General features: G+C 43.9%; 2 protein-coding genes across 3 annotated transcripts; one reads left to right on the top strand and one right to left on the bottom strand.

The window, feature by feature from the left end:
- The first annotated feature begins 55 nt into the window (after nucleotides 1-55).
- Nucleotides 56-12,454, top strand: lclat1 (lysocardiolipin acyltransferase 1). Its single transcript, XM_056590183.1, has 6 exons — nucleotides 56-351; nucleotides 4,444-4,613; nucleotides 5,092-5,290; nucleotides 7,444-7,590; nucleotides 9,586-9,702; nucleotides 11,145-12,454. The coding sequence occupies exons 2-6, from the start codon at nucleotides 4,446-4,448 to the stop codon at nucleotides 11,666-11,668; spliced, it is 1,155 nt and encodes a 384-aa protein (XP_056446158.1). The 5' UTR covers nucleotides 56-351; nucleotides 4,444-4,445; the 3' UTR covers nucleotides 11,669-12,454.
- Nucleotides 12,455-14,140: 1,686 nt separating this feature from the next.
- On the bottom strand, nucleotides 14,141-18,453 carry LOC130382443 (protein yippee-like 5). 2 transcript variants are annotated; one of them, XM_056590185.1, is made up of 4 exons: nucleotides 18,254-18,453; nucleotides 17,944-18,063; nucleotides 17,649-17,827; nucleotides 14,141-16,973 (listed from the first exon to the last, which is right to left on the bottom strand). In XM_056590185.1, the coding sequence occupies exons 3-4, from the start codon at nucleotides 17,787-17,789 to the stop codon at nucleotides 16,749-16,751; spliced, it is 366 nt and encodes a 121-aa protein (XP_056446160.1). In that variant the 5' UTR covers nucleotides 17,790-17,827; nucleotides 17,944-18,063; nucleotides 18,254-18,453; the 3' UTR covers nucleotides 14,141-16,748. The 2 variants fall into 2 exon arrangements, with proteins under 2 accessions (XP_056446160.1, XP_056446159.1); XM_056590184.1 differs by lacking the exon at nucleotides 17,944-18,063 and having other exon boundaries at nucleotides 14,142-16,973; nucleotides 18,254-18,452.
- Nucleotides 18,454-20,085: the final 1,632 nt, after the last annotated feature.

The raw sequence follows: 20,085 nt of genomic DNA, 5'->3' as shown, positions 1-20,085 counted from the left end.
ATGTCTACCTGAACAGCGCCCTCTGTATGCATCTAGCCGCAACTACATAGCTAGAGTTAAAAGTTGAGAGGTCGATTGAGCTAAATAGTATGGCTACGTTTCTGATGCATTCATGGGGGGATGCACTGTCAACACAATCTGACAATGAATAAGCATGTATCTGAACACTTTTCGAAGTGTTAATACACCGGTGTGATTTCAAGTGATCGGTGAAAGTAGCTTTTGCAGATACACATGGTAACAGATTTTGACATGCTGGCCGCGCACCTCTACGAGCTAACAGCTAACTAGCTGTTTGAGCCAAGCTGCTCACTTTACTTCTAAGAGGAAATAAAAAAACAACATCTGAAGGTGGGTAAGATTGGCACTTGTAATTATGTATTTTGCATTTATATGTATGTACTAACGCTATCTAAAGGAGTCTGAAGCATAGCTTCACATTTAATAGTAGCGACGCTATAAACTACGATGGTAGCATGTGTCATGTAGTTGCATTGCATCCAGAAGCTGTCATTTGCTCTCCTTTTTGGACATATTTGGGTTTTGATCGCTTGAAGCTTGTTATGGCTTGGTCCTAAAGCATTTATAATGTAGTAACTAAGCCCTGATACACGTCCCAGATTATCTTTTGTTATTGTTATTAGCATTATGCATGTTGTTGTTGTTATTATTAATGCCATGGTCTATCTGACTACGTATCATTATTATATGTCAAATAGGACGATGACAATAATAACAATATTCAACGAAAACTGTGATTAAGATCCGATGCACGTAAATGTGTTAGACCATGTGTTATTTTGTCGTTTATTATATTGAATAAATGCTAACGTGTTTCCTTATAAATGCACCCATTTGATAAAGAATAATTATTTATTTTGGAACACGTAGTCTAAATGTATGAACGTATCTTAATGTATGAACTTGTTAGCACAAACATTAATCATCATTTGTACAAACAGCCACTTGCACCTTGGCAACGCCTAGCTTGTTGGCAAGCTGTAATACTCAAGACAGTGAGACCTTTTGGGATTTCAGTGATGGATGATGAATGAATAACACTCTGGTTCAAAGTAATATTGGCAGATAAGTGCTATAGTTAATGTATTACAGTAGGTAGTTTGGTAGCAGAGCTTGTCACTGCCTCTTGAAAGATTGCATGTATACTATATTGTATTCAGGTAATCTATGGTTGGATAGAGCAGTTTCTATAGTGTGGAAGTTGCAGATAAATATACACAAGTACATTTACATATGGTGGCTGGGGGACAGCAGTTTGAGTTTGAGATAGTTTATTTTGCTTCCGCAAGGATGATCACCCCTGGATCACTTACAAGGTGTTTTTTTTTCAGTTTTTCTGTCGCACCACATCCTTGATACAAATACAAAGTTGTCATTCTTCCCAAAGGGTCAGTTTTTGGCTGATACAGAGGTTAGAAATCGACTTTTTGAATTTATCTCAGTGCTTGTCAAGCCTAAATATACTACAGGCAAATAAGTCATTTGGAAAAATGTTCCCTTATGGTATGCCTTTATGAAAGAACGGTGATTCTAGACTATGCTGTGCCTGTTGCAAGTCCAGCCAGGTGGAGAGGCAAAACTGTAGCCTGACACCACCTGACGAATATCCATATGCGTATTAGTTTGAATCCTCTCTGTTCATATCCGATTTCCAAGAAGTGTGTTCAACGGGTGCAGATCAAAATTTCTCTGGACCTTTAGGATAGACCTGCAACCAATCAGAGCAATGAAGCGTGTGTCATATTAGTGGCAGCCACCTTGATTGTTTGAGAAAATGCCACATAACTTTATACAAACATTGACAAAAAGGTTTGCCAAACAGTGTACCTTTATGATTCAGGCCAACATTGGAATAGCAATGGCTCTGTATGTTGGTTAGAGAGAGATAAATAAGGAGGGCATCCAGACCCATATCCACATCCCATAAGCACTGGTTAGCATGCGGCGAGCTAACTCTGTTGAAATCTCTGGCTCCCGGCTCAGCTCAAAGGAAGGAATGCAAGATGCTAGCCAGAAAAATTCCAGAAGAATTCTTTGTGAGCACTGAGAAGTGTCTTATGCATTACATTCATGTTTGTGGAAGTGCTTTCAGAAAAATCGCCCAAGTGATTAAACGTTCAACCCTGGCCATTTCATTTCTTAATAAATCATCCCGACAAGTGGCTTTGTTTGTAGCCCGGCGAGAGGAAACGACTTGCCGCTCTGCTCTGAATGGAGCAGTCTAAATATTCCGACTGCCTTGTTGAGTCCAAGCCCTCGTGGGCACAGACTGGGAAAATAACATGTTGTGTGTGAACTCTTAGAAATTGCCCCCTTAATAGCCCATGATTTCCATTCGCGAGCTCACTCCCTAGGTGTGTCGGTTTGTTATACGTCAAATTGCCCCTCTCCCATTTTGTTCCACCCAGGGCACCCAAGGGTGTGTTCTCCGCACACGGCATAATTGTGACAATAGCGCTGAGCCAGCTTCCTGCTCTCCGCTTGCGTGTCTCATATTTTCCGTTGTTAAAAACCAACAGCCCTTAGACCCCTATTGCTTATTGCTTAAGTGCTGTGCACACACACACACACACACACACACACACACACACACACACACACACACACACACACAAGAATGAAATGCACCTTCAGCCTGTTTGTGTGCTGACCTGGGACCTGCTGTGTCATGGTTGCTGGGTTTGCCAGGCGTCAGCGAGGGAGGAACTTAGGGGGGAACTGCAGGCTTGTGCAATCACAGCAGTCATGGGCCTTATTCACCTAGCTGATGGTGGAACTAAAGATGGAATTCCACATTCGGTTCCCCCCCCGTCCCACCCAGAACCAAGATTGGCCCTAGGTCAATAAGGGCCATGGAGGTTAAAATGTTTTGTATCAGGGGTCTTGTGAGGCAATAAAACACACCTGCCAGACGTCCTGGTTCCCTGGTCGATGATTGTAGTGCAGTATTCCCGCATAAGCGGCCAAGGCCAAATCAGATCCTCACTTCTGGATATCCATCATTATCTACTGCTAATCAAGGGTCATACAAGGTTACGGAGGGTGTTTGCCTTGCCCATAGGGCTGTGCATACGGTATCTCTTTGGTATGCTGTAGCTACAGGAACTAGCATGTCTAACCAGTATGTGTTTACATCCTGTTCCTCCTCAGGGGCAATATTCATGTTTCTCTTGTTTTGCTCTCTAGTTTATACAACTCTGAAACCACTGCTTCTACTAAACATTCAGGAGTCAAATTAAACAACAGCAAAATAGTGTGCAGATTAGCTGAAAAATGTTGGATAGAGTGCTTCTGTGAATCATAACGTAGCCCACAATGAGTAACCCACAGTCAAAAATTGTTCCCCTATTTACATTCCAAACCTGGGAATGTCTGCCTCGTATTTTCCACTGTTTGTGGGGAAAATGTTTCGGATGTATACTTAACCATTGTTTCCCCTACATGAATACAGTAGTGGTGCACTGCCACTGCTGAATTACCAGTATCACAGCCATCAGCCGTGCAACCTTTTTCGTCATTTGTTTAATTAATTAATAACACAATGATGCTGAGTGCCCCAACAATTATATTTAAGAACATGTATATCATAAGTGCACCCAAATTGTTGCATTGTCAATGGAGATTTCTTTTGCAATAGTGTTGACAAGAAAATGTCCACATGCATGTGATTTGTTTCTATGTTAGTGTTAAACAAATTCCCTCCATGAATGTGCCAATCAGCATCGTGCAAATTCACATCAGAACCGTGCACGCACACACCAGCACCGTGTACGCACACATCAGCACCGTGCACGCACACATCAGCACCGTGCACGCACACATCAGCACCGTGTACGCAGACATCAGCAACGTGTACCCAGACATCAGCACCGTGTACGCACGCATTCGCACTTTGGCCACACGCACATCGGCACATAGTTCACCTCACAAACACCTCAGCAACGCTGCTGTTAAACTTTTATTCTCTAGTTAGATAGGTTAGTTAAATAGGGGCTCCTACCAGCTGAGGGCTAACTTAGGAATGAATCCCATTGAAACATGACCCCACCCCACCCATCCTCCACCCAATAACCCTATCGTTATTCAATACCTAGAATAGCTTCCTGCAAGTCTGATTTGGGCTCCTTAAACTATGAAACTCAAGCCAGAGGGCGGTGGATGCTTTTTTCCGGATAGCCATGCATTACAGTGATTGATTGCATCTATACTTCCCTTGCTGGGTATTCAACCCATTTGCTTTCTTTTTTTTTTACCGGTCTCTCTCTCTCTCTCTCTCTCTCTCTCTCTCTCTCTCTCTCTCTCTCTCTCTCTCTCTCTCTCTCTCTCTCTCTCTCTCTCTCTCTCTCTCTCTCTCTCTCTCTCTCTCTCTCTCTCTCTCTCTCTCTCTCTCTCTCTCTCTCTCTCTCTCTCTGGTCTCCTCAGGTATGGCGGTGTCTGTGAGGGGCCTGTACTTTGTGGTGACCCTCTTCTTGGGCAGTTTCTTCGGGAGTGTGTTCATGCTGGGCCCCTTCCTGCCCCTCATGCTGGTGTCTCCGGCCTGGTACCGCTGGATCACTGACCGCATCGTAGCCACCTGGCTCACACTGCCTGTGGTGAGCCGATTTTTTTATTATTTTTTTATTTTTTAGAGCCGATATTTAGAGCCGATACTGCTTTTTCTCCCTCAATCATAAAAATTACACTGATAACAAATGTTACAAGTCTCAATTAAAAAAAAGGAACATTTATTGAACTTCAATATAAAAAACAATATTTAACAAATAGTAAAAACAGGTGAGGTAGAACAAGTAAGAACAAGTAGATGAACAATATTTAACAAATATTAAAAACAGGTGGGTTAGAACAAGTATAAAAAAAAAAATTAATAAAAAAAAAAATTGGCGGAAAAAAAATCGGCGAAAATCAGCCGCGTATCGGCCGATACCGATACACGTAAAAAACGCGAATATCGGCCGATAATATCGGCCGACCGATATATCGGTCGATCCCTACTCCCAGCTCCGACTTCTTCTTCTCTGCATTCACGTCACAATCGTTGTGTTCGCTCCCCTCTCTGGCCCCGGTCTCCAGTCTCTGCTGGAGCTGGTGTTTGGCGTGAAGGTGGTCATAACGGGGGACGGCTTCGTCCCGGGCGAGCGCAGCGTCATCGTCATGAACCACCGCACGCGCCTGGACTGGATGTTCCTGTGGTGCTGCCTGCTGCGCTACAGCTACCTGCGGATGGAGAAGATCTGCCTCAAGGCAGTCCTCAAGGCTGTGCCTGGCTTCGGTGGGTGGTGCCCTGCTGGATGTAGTGGTAGAATGACATTTAAATATACTGTAGTTCCCATTGGCTTTGGTCAATAGCAGCAGGAGTTTGGTCACGGTGGGGCATGGGGTGGCAGTGCCCCCCCCCCCCGATCCAAAAAAACATGATTTGAGTTGGCCTTGGGAGAACATCCAGGTATTCAAGTTTTGAGTTTACAGAATGGGAACATGAGATCAGGATGGTTTCACCATCAGGCTAACAAAGATATGCCAACCTCTCACTTTCTATGCTGAATTTGCAGGTTTTAGGTCATTCACTTGGATCGTGATCTGGAATACTAATATTTTGCCTTAGGCCTCAAGACTGCCACCCTTAATCATGTGGTGCAAGGTAAAGGCATGAGTGCCTGTTAAAAAAAAAAGTATATATATTTGCAGGGTTCTCCATGTAACGTTTAAAAAAAGGGTTGCGACAAAGACATTTGATTTCTGAAACGGTCTAATTGGACACAGTTTTATTGGAACAACGCTTCAAAAAGCAAAACTAAATCAAGTCAGTACTGTGTGGAGGACGTCGCTGGCTTTGGGATCCACATTTGGTCCGCGTCCCACTCTGCTCTGTGCAGAGCTTCAACGTAAAGCGTGTCGCACACCAGACGAGCGCCGCACAACCCTGTCCATCAGCACCGCCCAGTAGAAGGACTGCACACGTCGGAGGATCCCATTTAGGTCTTGTTCTGTGTTTAATCAAGTGAGTGGTAATGGATGGCGATGCATGCCAACTGTCAAGGTTTAGTCAAGTGCTGGAAGTTCTAGTGTAGAGTGTATCGCGGCGCAGGTGTGAGAGCTCTATTTGGAAACAAGACCCACTTAACTTTAAATGAAGACGCGCTGTTTTGATCAAAAAAGGAAAAGGTTTTTTTTTTGTACATTGGGCGAAGTTTCAGCGCAGTTTCACCAGCGCTATCCAAGAGCATGGTAAGAAATGCATTGTTCTTGATGACGGATAGCCAGAAAATATCTTAATTGGAGTATATGCCCCAATTAGCATCAAAGCCTACAGTAGAAAATGTTAGTCTTGAGCCCTGGCTTACAGAGCAATGAATTTACAGTCGAGTGTTGCCGATACTGTATGTTGAAATGCACGGATTCAAGTCAATAACTTGTGCACTGATTTGACCCAGTCATGCTGTCATGATGATGGGTACTTCGAATTAGGCAGGCATTGCGTGTAGCTTACTTTCTTGAAACGTGAGCTTGCCGATTAGGGCACTAACTTAATCTCGTTCCACAAATCTCTTCAGCCGTATTCCAGAGCTCATCTCTGAATTCAATAAAGGTCGACCGACAGTTGATTTTTAAAGGCAGCTATAATAAGGAGAGTTTAGGGCAGGAAGAGGCTGAAGGCTTTGCCTTATAGTGTAACGCCATGGCTAATAATTCTGATACACAAGAACATTACAAAAAAATGTGTCACAGTTGGATAGGGGATTACACCCCCCCCCCCCCCCCAACCCCTTACTAGAACTTTTTTTTTTTTTTTACACTGTTCAAATTCCAGAAACAACATGGCCACCCAATTTTGGGTGGCCATGTTGCCATGTAGGAGCGCTATCTCTGAGTGTGTGTGGTGATCTTGGCTAGTTTTACCTGAGCACAACTGGAGTGCAGCCTCACCCAGCCCCAGAGTCCATTCAGTCCGACTCGACCCAGGTGAGGCTGCTTAAAGCAGCCATCATACACACACACTCCCATCATTTGATCCAATTTAACCACTTTAGAAAATGATAAGTTGATGATTACTGGATTCTGCAGCACTGTTCTCCGCCTGCTACATATACAGGCAGTGTATGAATGGATTTTTGCTTTACTGAATATTCAGCTATGCGTTTGGAACAGCCAAAGCTTGAAATTATGTATTCAGGCCAGCCCTAACTCTAGTCTAGTTGAGCGAGGACAGGACCTTTTTAGATATTTCGTCTCCCAGATCGGAAAAGTCTCCCAGATCTTATCCATTCTTCAAAGTTAAAGTCAAGCCAAACGTGTCCTTTTCCTTATTGGCACAGACAGGCTCATAGCGTTTTCTACTGCACCAAAAAACACTCGGAGGCAGTCGGGAGTCCGTCTACTTCCACTGTCACCCTTTGCTCAAGGTGCTCTATACTTATCCTGCAGGATGGGCGATGCAGATGGCGTGCTTTGTGTTCATCCAGCGCCGCTGGGAGGACGACCGCAAGCACATGGAGAGCATGCTGGGATACTTCTGTGACATCAGAGAGCCTCTGCAGCTGCTGCTCTTCCCCGAAGGCACTGATCTTACCGGTAACGTTTTTTTCTTTTTTTTTTAGGATTCATTTTGTATTGTCTTGTTTTTGTGTTTTTCCAAATAAGCGTCTTATCCTGCATTCACAGGGATTCGGGTAGACTGCAAACAGGATATCAGTGTAGTGGGGAAGAGCAGGAGGTATTATTAGGAGAGGCTGACAGAAAGTACCAGCAACTGTAACGGTAGACGACAGTGCCATCCAAAGTTAACATATTGCACTTTTTGCTGTCCTCTGCGATGGATTTATAACCCCCGCGGGACCAAGCTCCCTCCTAGGGAGACAACGGGGGTGATATGGACAATGAGAAACTGTTGTTTTTTTATTTATGACCCGATATTTTCGATTTAATTAAAATAAATATTTGCAATAGAATATTAAGAGAAAGCTGAATTTCATAGTTTATTTTTTCATAGAGCAATTACATAATATAAGACTCAAATTAATCGTATTTATATATTTGATCCATTCTTTGCAAACAAAATATATCACCATAGCAATCTTTCATCAATTTTGTTTATTTTTGAAATCCTGCAATTCGGTCAGACTGTTTTTCTAATGCCGTCCAGAAGATGTTGTTTGTTTGCCGTCTACCGTCTGCCTGAATACATGGGTTAGCCGTGGGTAACCCAGCATTAATGTCTTTAAAATGCAAATAAACCGGTTTTGGTTTTGTGTGCATTTAGTTAAGTCTTGTTTTGGTATTTCAAAATAAGTGTTGGGTGTCTATAAAAAAAAAATGGTTTAAACAGGGTTTTGTTTAGTATGCATTTTCTATTGGCTTCTTTTAACTTTAAACAATAAGGGTCTTATTGTTGTTTTGTATGCATTTTGTTTCGCCCTGCTTAGTTTTTTTTCTAAATAAGTCTCTCAGCCCTTCATGTGACACAGTGTGCCTGAGCTAAGGCTCTTATTTTGACACCTCCCCTAGGTCATCGCAATAGCATGTTGTGCAAAGGCCATTTCAGGAGTGATAAGACCACAGCTAAATCCCTTTTTACCACATACATGCTTCTCTCATTTGTATGAGATTTTCTTTCATTTTTTTCCCCAGCAAAATAACAACGGTACCGCATGTGAAAGCCTCTCAGATCCCTGGCTAAGCCAATCGATGATCCCAAGTGGTTAGAGCCAGGGTCGAGACTCAGTCCCCCCGTGACGTTGGAGATGACCAATCGGGCTTCGGACGTTATGTCATGTTGGGCTTTGAGGGTTTTGGCCCCTTATAGCCATCCAGCTCTGTTTTCCTTCGCTGTGTTAGGGTTAGGGTCAGTCTGTGTCTCTGTCTCAGTCACGGTCTGTGATGGTTTGTTTGTTCAACCTTCCCTAAACATTTGAGCTTCATTCACCTTCACACTGGCCCTACCTTATCATGTGATGGCTTACACACAAACACACACACTTAAGTCTCAAGGGTGCACGTAAGCCCCTTCACAAATTTCCCATCGCCTCAGTTGGAGTCAATGTAATTCAATTTAAGAACACCATATGGGTTTGGGTGGGCACTTATGTGAGAGTGACAAGTTCAACCCGACACGCCCTTCACGTTGCAGACGCCCGTTACATAATATGAATAATAGGATGTCCATGGTGGTTGAGGTGAAAATCAAGCAGTGCGGCCACCATAGAGACACTTTGTGGCTATTCTGGATGTAAAACGTCCTGTCCTGGCCTGGACTCTGTGGACTCAGAGTCCTCTGCCAGGACTCTGTGAAGGCCATTCCATCGGGCTGCTGTGTGATTATAAATTACAAGTCTTTGTTAATCATTTATTTTTAAGAATGACAGTCATTTTTATGAAGTGTAGTAGTATTTTATTGAAGGTACTGTCATAGATTTTTGTGATTGATCATACAGTTTACTGATGAATAGCAATATAAACGACACTTGGAATAAAAGTACACTCATAGATCCGGTGAACATTGTTCTCTCCTTTGTGGGTTTCATGTCTCGCTATCAAAGGTTAAATCTGAACTTTGTGTTTCTGTTGCAGAGAACACCAGAGCGAGGAGCGATGAGTTCGCTGTGAAGAACGGCCTTCCCAAGTTCGAGTATGTGCTGCATCCCCGCACCACCGGGTTCACCTTCATCGTGGAAACTCTGCGCAAAGGTCAGAGGTCAATCCCAAGATTGTTTTCAAATGAGCGGTAGTGTGGTATTAAACGGATTCACCCGGTATCTGTCAAGAGTCAAGAGTCAAACAGCCGATTCGAGCAGTTGCTCATGACTATTATCTGCCTATTGACCATTGCGGTGGAAAAGACACCAAAGGCTTCCATCAACACTGGAGAGTCTGCTGCGCACGGGGGGGGAGACAGTGACACATTCTCCCTCAGTGACCTCAGGGGATCCAGCGGTTGCGTTATTGGAGGTGGATCATACCTGTTAGTCCTCAGGCCTCGGAGACAACTACTTCATCCCCGTGCCAGCCATTACAGCGTCCCGCGAGCGTCTCATGTTTCCCCTGTGAGCTAATCCTGGCAGCCGTCCAGTCGCTTCCCTTTGCTCAGACAACGCTCTGGCCCCTCTGGACACCCAGCACGGCACTTACCCTTCCCAGCAGGTGCTGTGAATCACAGTAGTGTCAGCGGCCTCGACTAGGCCTCTCTCTCTCTCTCTCTCTCTCTCTCTCTCCCTCTCCCTCTCCCTCTCCCTCTCCCTCTCCCTCACTCTCTACCTCTGTCTGTCTCGGTCTCTGTCTTCCTCTCTCACTGTTTACTCTCTGTGTATGTCTCCTTGATGTCACCGGGCTTAGCTAGGTCTCTGTCTGTCTGTCTGTCTGTCTGTCTGTCTGTCTGTCTGTCTGTCTGTCTGTCTGTCTGTCGCGCTGTCTGTCTCACCCTCACCACTAACAAGTCCTGTCTGTGGGTCTTTGTCGGGTGCGGTGCTCTCATTGCTCTATTAATACCCGGGTAGCGCTAAGCTGTACGTAGGCTAATAATACTGGCAGGTGTCATCCCGCCCGGCATCATGCTGTGCAGGGTAAGTAGAGGGGGATATGTGTTATGTAAGGCGGGCCGGGGTTGGTTGTGGTGGGGAGGACGATGTTGTGAGCAGTGGAGGAGGGGGGGATCATGCAGCACTAAGCCACTGGTTCAATTAGAGGTACGTATGTAATGGAGTTCAGAGCTTTGAGGAGTGCCCAACACCGTGCTTATTAGCGGGAAAGAGGGATGAGGATGTAATTATGTTGCACGGAGAGTGAGCTGTGATGTCGGGTCTAAATATACACCTCAATTAAACATCAAATTTGGTGTAAAATGTCTGAATAGGATTATGAGGTTCATTTTTTTGTTGTTTCTTTGTCAAGGGTAGGAGGGGGTAGTGGCTAGGCAAAGGGTGCTGGGTTCTATCCTCCATGTCCATCATCCAAGCAAGATGCTTGGCCCCTTAATGATCTAGGAATTAAAAAACTAAAACTGATCAAACAAAGGGAATTGGATCAATACATTTGAAAACCTTTTTGTGGTACCCAGTATAGTAGTCTTCCACTCCAACCCCAAAATAATCGGAACTCCTGTCCGTCTCCTTCTCCCCCTCCCGCCCGCTCAGCGGACAACCTGGACGCCATCCACGACATCACCGTGGCCTACCCCAAGAACATCCCGCAGACGGAGCGCCACCTCATCATGGGCCACTTCCCCCGCGAGATCCACTTCCACGTGCGCCGCTACCCCGTGGCCTCCCTGCCCGCCGCGGCCGAGCTGCAGGCCTGGTGCCAGGAGCGCTGGGCGGAGAAGGAGGCCCGCCTGCGGGACTTCTACTCGGCGGAGCCGCGGGCCTTCGACCGGGAGGGCGTGGCGCGCGTCCCGCCCTGCAAGACGGAGCTCCGGGTGGCGCTGATCAAGGCGGCCTCGCTGCTCTACTGGAGCGGCTTCATCGCCTTCTGCTTCACGGCGCTGTGGCTGTGGGCGCCCGTCAGGCTCTACTGCCTGGCCATGGTCGGCGTGTTCCTGGTCCAGCAGAAGGTGATCGGAGGCCTGGAGCTGCTGGAGCTGGCCTGCCACCGCTACTGGAAGAACCTGGCTGGTGGCGGGGCAAAGGGGGCAAAGGTCTTGGGCGGCAAGACGCAGTGATAAGACGAACGGATGCAAGAGGGCGGATGGATGAAGAGGCGGCGCTGACTGGAAAGTGTGTCGTCGCCGTTCAACCGTCCTTAGCCCAGGGGGGCCGGGGTCGGGCTGAGGAGTTGCTTGCCCTCGACCGGACTCAGAACCCCTTGGTCTCGCGGACCCCGGCGTGAGGCCCTCCAGTCCTCCTCTGCTTCAAGAGAGCGAGGGGGAAGGTGCCGCTACAATGAGGCAGTGTGCAGGGCTTGGACAAAGGGGTACGCTTTTTAGCGTACTGTGGGACGCGAAAGGAAAACCACGGAAGAAAGAAATATAGCAAGGACAAACGTTCCTTGGAAACCACCAGTGAGCCACCAGTGAACTTGCTTTGTAACATTATATCGTTCCGTCCATCCAGTTCCCGGCTGTTAACTCTGTGGAGTACAATCATAGGATCTCCTACCATGTCCAATACAGTTCCTTAATTAATGCTTTTATAGATCTAGTTTGTGATCAGTGATCATCCAGAACCCTGGTGTCCAGTTTTATAGTGTACCAGACATTACTTGTTTGTTATCGTAATAGTCTAGCAATGACTTTGTTTTAATTTGATTGGTTTTAGGGTTTATTTATTTTGTTGGTTTCATGTGTCATTCAGGTGAAGGAACACAGCCATAGTACAGCTCACATGATAAGTGCCATGTGGACATTTTTATTCTTTTTCATTTTTTTTATCTATTTGAGTCCATATTTGTAGTCCATATAGATCAGATTTTACGCCAAGAGTGGCTTTCTGAAGAAAACACTCAAAAAGAACGCCATTAGAATCAGAATCAATAAGCATACGGCCATAGCTTAACTTGATTGCATTTAAATGCTGTTAAAAATCCCTTTCAGTCCAGTCTGGCTTATACATTTTGAATGTATAAAGGGTTGGATGTCATGCTTTGGATTTGTCACATGTTTACCGCTGTTTAGCCGTGAGAAAACAATGAGTGTCTTTGCATGCTTGCTTGAGTAGCTTTTAATCATAAAAGCCAAACGCTAACTGTAAAATCAACATTGCCATCCATAGCTGTCCTCTCAGTTGCGAAGGGCCAAGATCTCACTGTGTGTCATTTTTTTAACCTCTGCGAAAGAGTGGCGGCCAATGACCTTCCTCTCTCATTTCTTTTCTGTTTTCGTTCTGGGGTGAACCAGGGGATGCCTTGTAAAGGCAGGACCTGGTTGTCAGTGTGGCCTGGGGCATCATCCCCCCCACGGCTGCACACAGGGTGCCACGGAAAAGGGCACCAGACCAGACTTGGAGTGGAAAACTGTTCCCCCTGCGATGGGTTACCTAATCCCAAAAAACCTGGGTAAGGCCCACCTCTCTGTGCGCCCCTCGGGCGGGGGAGCTGGCATCGACGCATGCGTGTGCTAAACTCAATTAGCCACTGACAGCTGGAGAGGTACTCGCCCGCTCAATTGTGCCAAAAAAGGACCGGAATCGAAACATTAGTTGGGGTGGGGGGTGAGGGGAAGCGGGGATTCCAGTCAAGTCTGGACCCTCTTTGAGTACCAAGAGACAGCATGCCAGACTCGGATTTGAGGAGGATTCGCCACATGGGCAATGAACTTTAGACTATCATGACACTGTGCAATGTAGAACCACTCTACTGACTGCCTCGTGGCTGCAGGTTAGGCTATCAATCTGTTGTATAAATGTATTTTTTACATGCAGACGAACGGTCTGAAATGTCTTGATTTGTTTGTCAGAGTCCGTGACCTCAATAGTTAAAGTCTGGTTTCCGTCACTGTGATAGGCTCTTGACAATTATCTCGTCTGTACGTAATTTACCGTACAATTTGTTTCCGCTAGCCAACTCTTTTGGAGGTTATCTCTAGTATCTTCTTAATTGTTTTTCTTTGTTTGATTGTTATGTTAATTTTATATGACATATTTACAGCCACTGGCCTCAATGAAATGCACTGATCACCGTAATCAACCTGTCGTGTATATGGATAAAAAATAAATGAATATAGTTGTTCACTGTAGTTTGTTCCTTGTAATATTTTACTGATTGTAATGACACTTGTGAGCTCAATTCACATCCTTCTTTTTTTCAATGGACAAAAATCTATTTCCGTGTTCCTTTAAGTGAAGCGGTCACGTAGCAGCCTGCAGCGTGACGCACACTGCAGGGAGTGACGCGACACAGCCCTCTAAATGTGTGTTATACAACACCCAACAAGTCCTAGTTTTATGCTCCCTTTTAACTGGACACACACACACACACACACACACACACACACACACACACACACACACACACACACACACACACACACGATGGATATAGAGGTCAGGAGATTTGAAGGTGAAGTGTGGTTCCCATAGCGACTAGTGTGTTGACTCCCCGTTTCCTAGCAACAGGATATGGTATGATGTCAATGGAAAGCATGCTATTTTGTATCTCCTGCTGACGGAATGATGTCATTATTTTGTGGGAGTGTCAGAGAGAGAAGAGGGGTGGACGTGGGGAGAGTTGACAAGTAATAAGCCTATATCGTTGTGTGTAAGTAGTGTGGCCTAAGTTTGCGTTAGGTAAAACACCTGGCAATGATGACATGCACTAAACGTGGTTAATACACTGAGGTATAGAGGTGCTCTATAAATAGCTTCCAAGGGAGTATGAATCATTGGCTAAGTATAGATACAATTATACGAAAAGGGTTTTTTCCCAGAATATCCCATGTTACAGGATAGCCTATATGTTGGCAGCGTGAATCTGGTAGACGGTCTGTTTCTTTTCATTTTTATCACCACGTATCTGATAATCGAAGGTCGAACATAGGCTATTAATATGACTAGATTAAATTATTTATTATTTATTTATGCAATCGAAATTGAGGAGTATTCATCACATATTGAAATAGAAACATAGGGTTTTGTTGTAGACTACTTTAGAACTTAGCTGTTAACTGCATCTAGATGGCTTTTCAATGGTGTCTCCATCCCGTGGTCGGCATTTGGAAGTGTAATGCCCTCTTCATATGTTTGTCAATTGTTTTCGCATACTAGCCTCTTTGGTATACGGCTGGGCTTCAGAGGTCATTAATAGTTCTTCACTGCAAGCCTCTTGTTGATTATTCCCCTGAGATGGCAGACGCAAGTCAGCTGTATAACATCAACACTATAAATAACACCATGCACTGCCACTGCATTGATTAGAAACGCATCGACACAGCCTATTAAGAACCAATTTCAAACGCCAAACTTCCTTCTCCCAAGTTGTATTTTGCACTGCAAGTTGTGTCGCGCCTCGTTCCGATTGCTTTTGTCATGCCATGTGTTCAACGCAATCATGTAATGTTACAATGGTAGATTTTTTTTTTTTTTTTTTAAGTCTTGAATACGAAAGATCATCTAAAGCAAAGAGCCATAATAATTGAAATGAGTCATGCTTCTCAGCAAAAGCTTTGGAGGCACAATTTAGAGTAGAATAACTCCACATGTATGTAGGCCTAGATCTCATCCCGTTCGTCAATATCATACTGCCATCTAGCGGCCATCTAAAAATACGAAACATTTTGGATCTGTAATAACATTTGTATTTACATAATAAAAAAGACTTATATTACTATAAGGATGAAATTATTATGAATATTTTCAATTATTTAGAAAAGCTTGATAAATGTCCTATGTATTTATTTACCAAATAAGACAAACCCAGCAGGACACAGGGTTTACTCAAACAAAGAGTAGGCCTATACACAGCAATACTGATGTCTTTATTTTGAAATAATCACAACAGAACTACTGCAAAAGCCTTAAAATCGTAATGTCAAGAAAATGATAGATAAAAACTAAAATTATAAACAGTAATCATCCTGGAAAATAATCATTCTACGAACACTAACACAACAACAATATATCAATAAAATTATAAAAAATTAAGTTATAACAAATTCTCTCAAATATATATATTGCAAAGTACATTGTCAAATGTTCCAAACAAAGTCACCCATCCTCTTGGAAATCTTTTTTTTTTCTTTTAACAATCTTAATTTTGCGACACTTTTTGTACAAGAGAGGCATGTAATTACTTCCCTAGCCTCATCTGTTGAAAAGCCAGTTGACTTGTAATACTCCAGTTCTGTTTTCTCCAGGGAACCATATTGAATATTACGGCCTAATGCTGTTTTGGTTTAAGCCAGTACGTCGTTGAATGGGGGTCTGTCAAAAACAGACCCAACATACATTTTGTTTCCCTCCTTACACTGCAAGACAAAGTGGCCGAATAGCGTTTGATCCCAAAGACAGAGCCCCTCAAAGAGACTTCTCCTCCCACCTCACACGCACAGTGGCTAAGAAATCCAAACAGAAGAACTGCAGCAATAACTGAAATTTGGCATGCAGAATAGTCTGAAGTTTAAAAAAGAATGGGGAAAGTAACATACACATTTGACCATATAAACAATGAAACTCATCAAGTGAAGCCAGTCAATGCATCTTGCATTTATCACATACAGTGATTACTGTTTTAAGTGAGGAAAATAGGCTGTTTATATTATCAAGTGATATGACTGTAGATACTGACCCTGTATTACATCTCTCAACGCATAGCAGAAATGTTTGTGTGTTAAGAGAATGGGATATTTGCTCTAACACTGTTGAGTAGTTACTTTGTAGTTTCCTGTTTTAATCTCTTTATATATCCCAAAAGGTGGTGCTGACGTGACGAGATGGATCATCATCGGGCTGCAATTACACATGCATTTGAGTACACTGTAACAAATGTGGTGCATAGTGCAGTGTTGGTATTCTGTGTGGACGCGCACTTAAAAACAAGTCATATTCTCCGTAAATTAGTTTCAGAAAATTGTAACTTGCCAACCAGTGTTCCGCTCTGCTGGAGTCATCGGTCCTAGACAAGGGTAGAAGAGGTGGAGGAAGAGGAGGCGTGTGTGTGTGGCTGCCGAGACATCGTCGACCACTAAGTCTGCAGAACGGCGACGTTCGGGCGCGGAGGCAAAGGGAGGACGGTGGTGCTAGAAGGGGCGGGGGGGTAAACAGGAGGAGTGAGTTCTTCTCCGCCGTTCTGTCAAAGGGCTGCGGGGCGCCTCACGAGTTGTCAGACGGGACGTGCTCCTCGAAGCCTTCGCTCTCGCGGACCAGGGCCCGCTCCAGGATCACGCGGCCTTCCTTGTAGCGCTGGCTGTCCTCCGTGGCGAACTCGTAGATCCAGCCTAGCTTGCTGTTGCAGTTCTTGCAGCTCACGTCCCTCACCATGTGCCTGCCCGTGAGCATGACTCGGTCCTGCACCTCGCTGTACTGCAGGTTCACCACCTGCAGGTGTAAGGAGAGCAGTGCAGGAAATGCATGGCTGGACAGTTATTGATGATTATGTGTTAAAGACACCGTGAATTAAACAAAGAAAATACTCGTTTAAATCGAGAGGTTGTCACTTGTGTAACTTCCTCTCCCGCCGCCGCTATTCCCTGACTTCCTCTGTGTAATGTTTATTTTAGCAGATGCTTTTATTCAAAGCATTTTACACCGAATTCCGATACATCATACAGGTCATTGAGCAGGTAGAGGTTAGGCTGTTGACCATTGAGATCCAACCAAGAACCTTTTTGATGGGAGTCCAATACCATAACAACGATACTATGCTGCCCCCTACTGCCGATTTTGCTTGTGTCTGACAAAGGCTGGCTGTCTTGGAAGGCTAGGAATTCCAGCCATCATATAATATGAGCGTTGATATAGTTCCTAGTTGACTAGTCCAAACACAGCTGGCTAGCATATGTAATTACTTGTACCATCCAATCAAAATATGAAGGAACACCTTTGACCTTCGTTCGGACGAGTTTAGGAAATGAGACAGAAATTGATTAAGTTAAGTAAGACTACAACAATAATATTTAAGTGATAATCAATAATAATCACAGACATTTATAAATCAAGCATTGGTCATGTGCATTTCTAAGCCCTATTTAAGTTTCCACCACCACCATGCACCTTATTAAAGAGGAAGGCTCTGCCGGTGGCCCCGGTGAAGCGTGTGGAGATGAGCTCCGATCGATTGGTGAGGATGGTGTCACAGTTGGCACAGGAGAAGAGGCGTGTTCCACCGATGTGGTCGAGGAAGATGCGCCCCATTGTCCTGTCCGCTTCAGTGGGTCTCACTCTATTTATTGCTTTAAAATGCAGTTAGTAAAAAAAAAAAAACACGCAAACAATATTAGTCTTCAATAAGAAGAATTCGAAACAGTAGGGCTACATCTGTCTTTTCAACTAGGAACAAGGTACCCACTCAAAAATACTTGTCATGAAAATACTTGACAGTAGATGGCAGCTGTGTCGTTTTGTTTTGTTTGAGAATACATGGAGTTCCAATGGCACACACTTGTAGAAACTTAGAAGGCGTTGGGTACTGTTAAAAATACAATACCAGGTTAGTTTGCTAGGTTGTACTTTGGGTTTTTATGCTTTTGCGTGGTAGTTTATGAATCGTAGTGATCTCATTATCATGACGAGCTCTTCCGCTAACTGGATGGCTACAGCTACTGACAAGAAGACAACAACCCCCAACGATCGGTAATCCCCGGAGAACGGTTCCCTACCTTGTCGAATGACTTCCCGAGTCGAATACTTGTTTTGCCTGAAACGATGTCAACAATAAAGTTGTTATATTTTCGTGTCACTGCGCCGTTGTGGGGATCGTCGTCGTTGGTCGTGGCTTTGTTGTTCTTTTCCAGCTGTTCCTGCTTGCGTCGTGCTGCTCACTGCTACTATCAACATCCGGTCATGACGTCAACACTGCGACAGTTTTCCCTTTGTCCGCAAGGCGGCAGCACCGAGCCATGGAAACTGTCACATAGAGTTTATCATCGTTTCCATGATCTGGTAATGTATATTTAATGTATGTTTGCCTTTAGCACCAAAACCAAAATAGGCCTAATTGTTTCAGAATGAGTCATCCAGCAGACGTTTAAACCAAAGTAACCTAAAGCGAATTGATAATCTACTGAAATTAGACTGCCATATCGCACCAATAACCTGTTGGCTTGGAATTTAGGACCCCTACAACCTTTTCCCTGGCCCCTTTACTTTACTGGGGCTTATATAAATTGTTGTCAGAGTTCAACTGAAACCGGAATTACCAAGATAAAACTAATCGTTGTTCACCCATTGCAACTCATTCTGTTAACCTAAAAGGGTCACTCACTCACAGGGTATCTCATCTAGGTTCAACCTTGGTTAATTCTTTCCTCGAAGAAGACACCGAAAATCTGTGGCTGGCTGTCTCAGCACTTTAATATGACCATCAAATCCTTTTATTCTGGCCGAATGACAGGATTGGATTACCTTTCTATCAATCTACATACACATTGCGCATGATCGGTGTCTTCCACAATAGGGCGAGCTAGTCACATGAACGGCACAAGAAAGTGCAGCCAATATTTGAAGTCCCACCTCTACCCAAAGACAGCTTGCTACGCTACACAAAGTTAGAAAAGAAAGAAAGTAGAAGAAAATGCTAGGACCAACATGAGTTTGGCTAAAGCAATTGAGAGACAACATCGGTAGCCGAGGGAGCGCAGTGCCATTCATCAAGAGACCAAACCTTGTACATCGTGACATGATGACATCACATCGCAACGTCCGCCTAGGAATAGGAATGCATAGGAGCATATAGGCATGTTATTGGTACCAATGGTGTTTTGGTAATTGTTTAGTAAATGAATCGCCTATTTGTCATTCTTGGGTGTTGTTTTGTTTAGTTTGAAACTTTCTCAGTGTTTCTCATGCGAGACGTGATGTACCAGCCCTAAAGCCTTATCTGATGGTATTTAAGAACAACAAACTCAACAATACGGCGCCTCTAAAGACCATGTATGAGCAACTTTCTGTCAATAAGTCTGTGAAGTCTTTGTCTTTTTCAGACTTGTTGTCAGAAAGTACACAAGTTTTCAATCTGTTTATAGTTTTGGGTTAAGTTCCACGATATTCTAACAAAGTGGGTTAAACATGGACATATTTCAAAGCTTTTTTATACAGTTGCCTTCTACTTGAAATCAATATTATACCTTATATAATTATTGCCTTACGACCAGTTTTAAAATCCCAAAAGGTTAACCCAGGGCATATTCAATGACATTCTTAAGACAATCTCATAATGCAATGTCAAGCCTTTTGCAATCTATTCATATCTAATCACATCATCCCCAAAACCTAAAGTTGATCAGTACAACCATTTTAACGATTTGTGTAATTGCAAGTACACATAAATAGTTGGATTCTTGTGTAGGCATATTAACCATTTCATGGATATGACAAAAAAATTAATGAATTTATCATATTTTCAAAGGGTACAAGAACGTTTAACATGCTCACAAAGTTAGCGGATAATCATATTTTCAAAAGGATGCATTTGCACCAATTCCTTTACAAA

This window comes from Gadus chalcogrammus, chromosome 5 (genome assembly GCF_026213295.1).
Source record: "Gadus chalcogrammus isolate NIFS_2021 chromosome 5, NIFS_Gcha_1.0, whole genome shotgun sequence".
NCBI classification, from domain to species: domain Eukaryota; kingdom Metazoa; phylum Chordata; class Actinopteri; order Gadiformes; family Gadidae; genus Gadus; species Gadus chalcogrammus.
The sequence above is the reverse complement of the archived record's forward strand: the minus strand, read 5'-3'. Positions and strand labels throughout refer to the sequence as shown.

Coding starts and splice junctions, on each gene's coding strand:
- lclat1 (XM_056590183.1), top strand. CDS start 4,446: ATGGCGGTGTCTGTGAGGGGCCTGTACTTTGTGGTGACCCTCTTCTTG. Junction 7,591..9,585: donor CGAAGGCACTGATCTTACCG/GTAACGTTTTTT, acceptor TTTCTGTTGCAG/AGAACACCAGAGCGAGGAGC. Junction 9,703..11,144: donor CGTGGAAACTCTGCGCAAAG/GTCAGAGGTCAA, acceptor CCGCCCGCTCAG/CGGACAACCTGGACGCCATC.
- LOC130382443 (XM_056590185.1), bottom strand. CDS start 17,789: ATGGGGCGCATCTTCCTCGACCACATCGGTGGAACACGCCTCTTCTCC. Junction 16,974..17,648: donor GAGCCTTCCTCTTTAATAAG/GTGCATGGTGGT, acceptor TTACACCTGCAG/GTGGTGAACCTGCAGTACAG.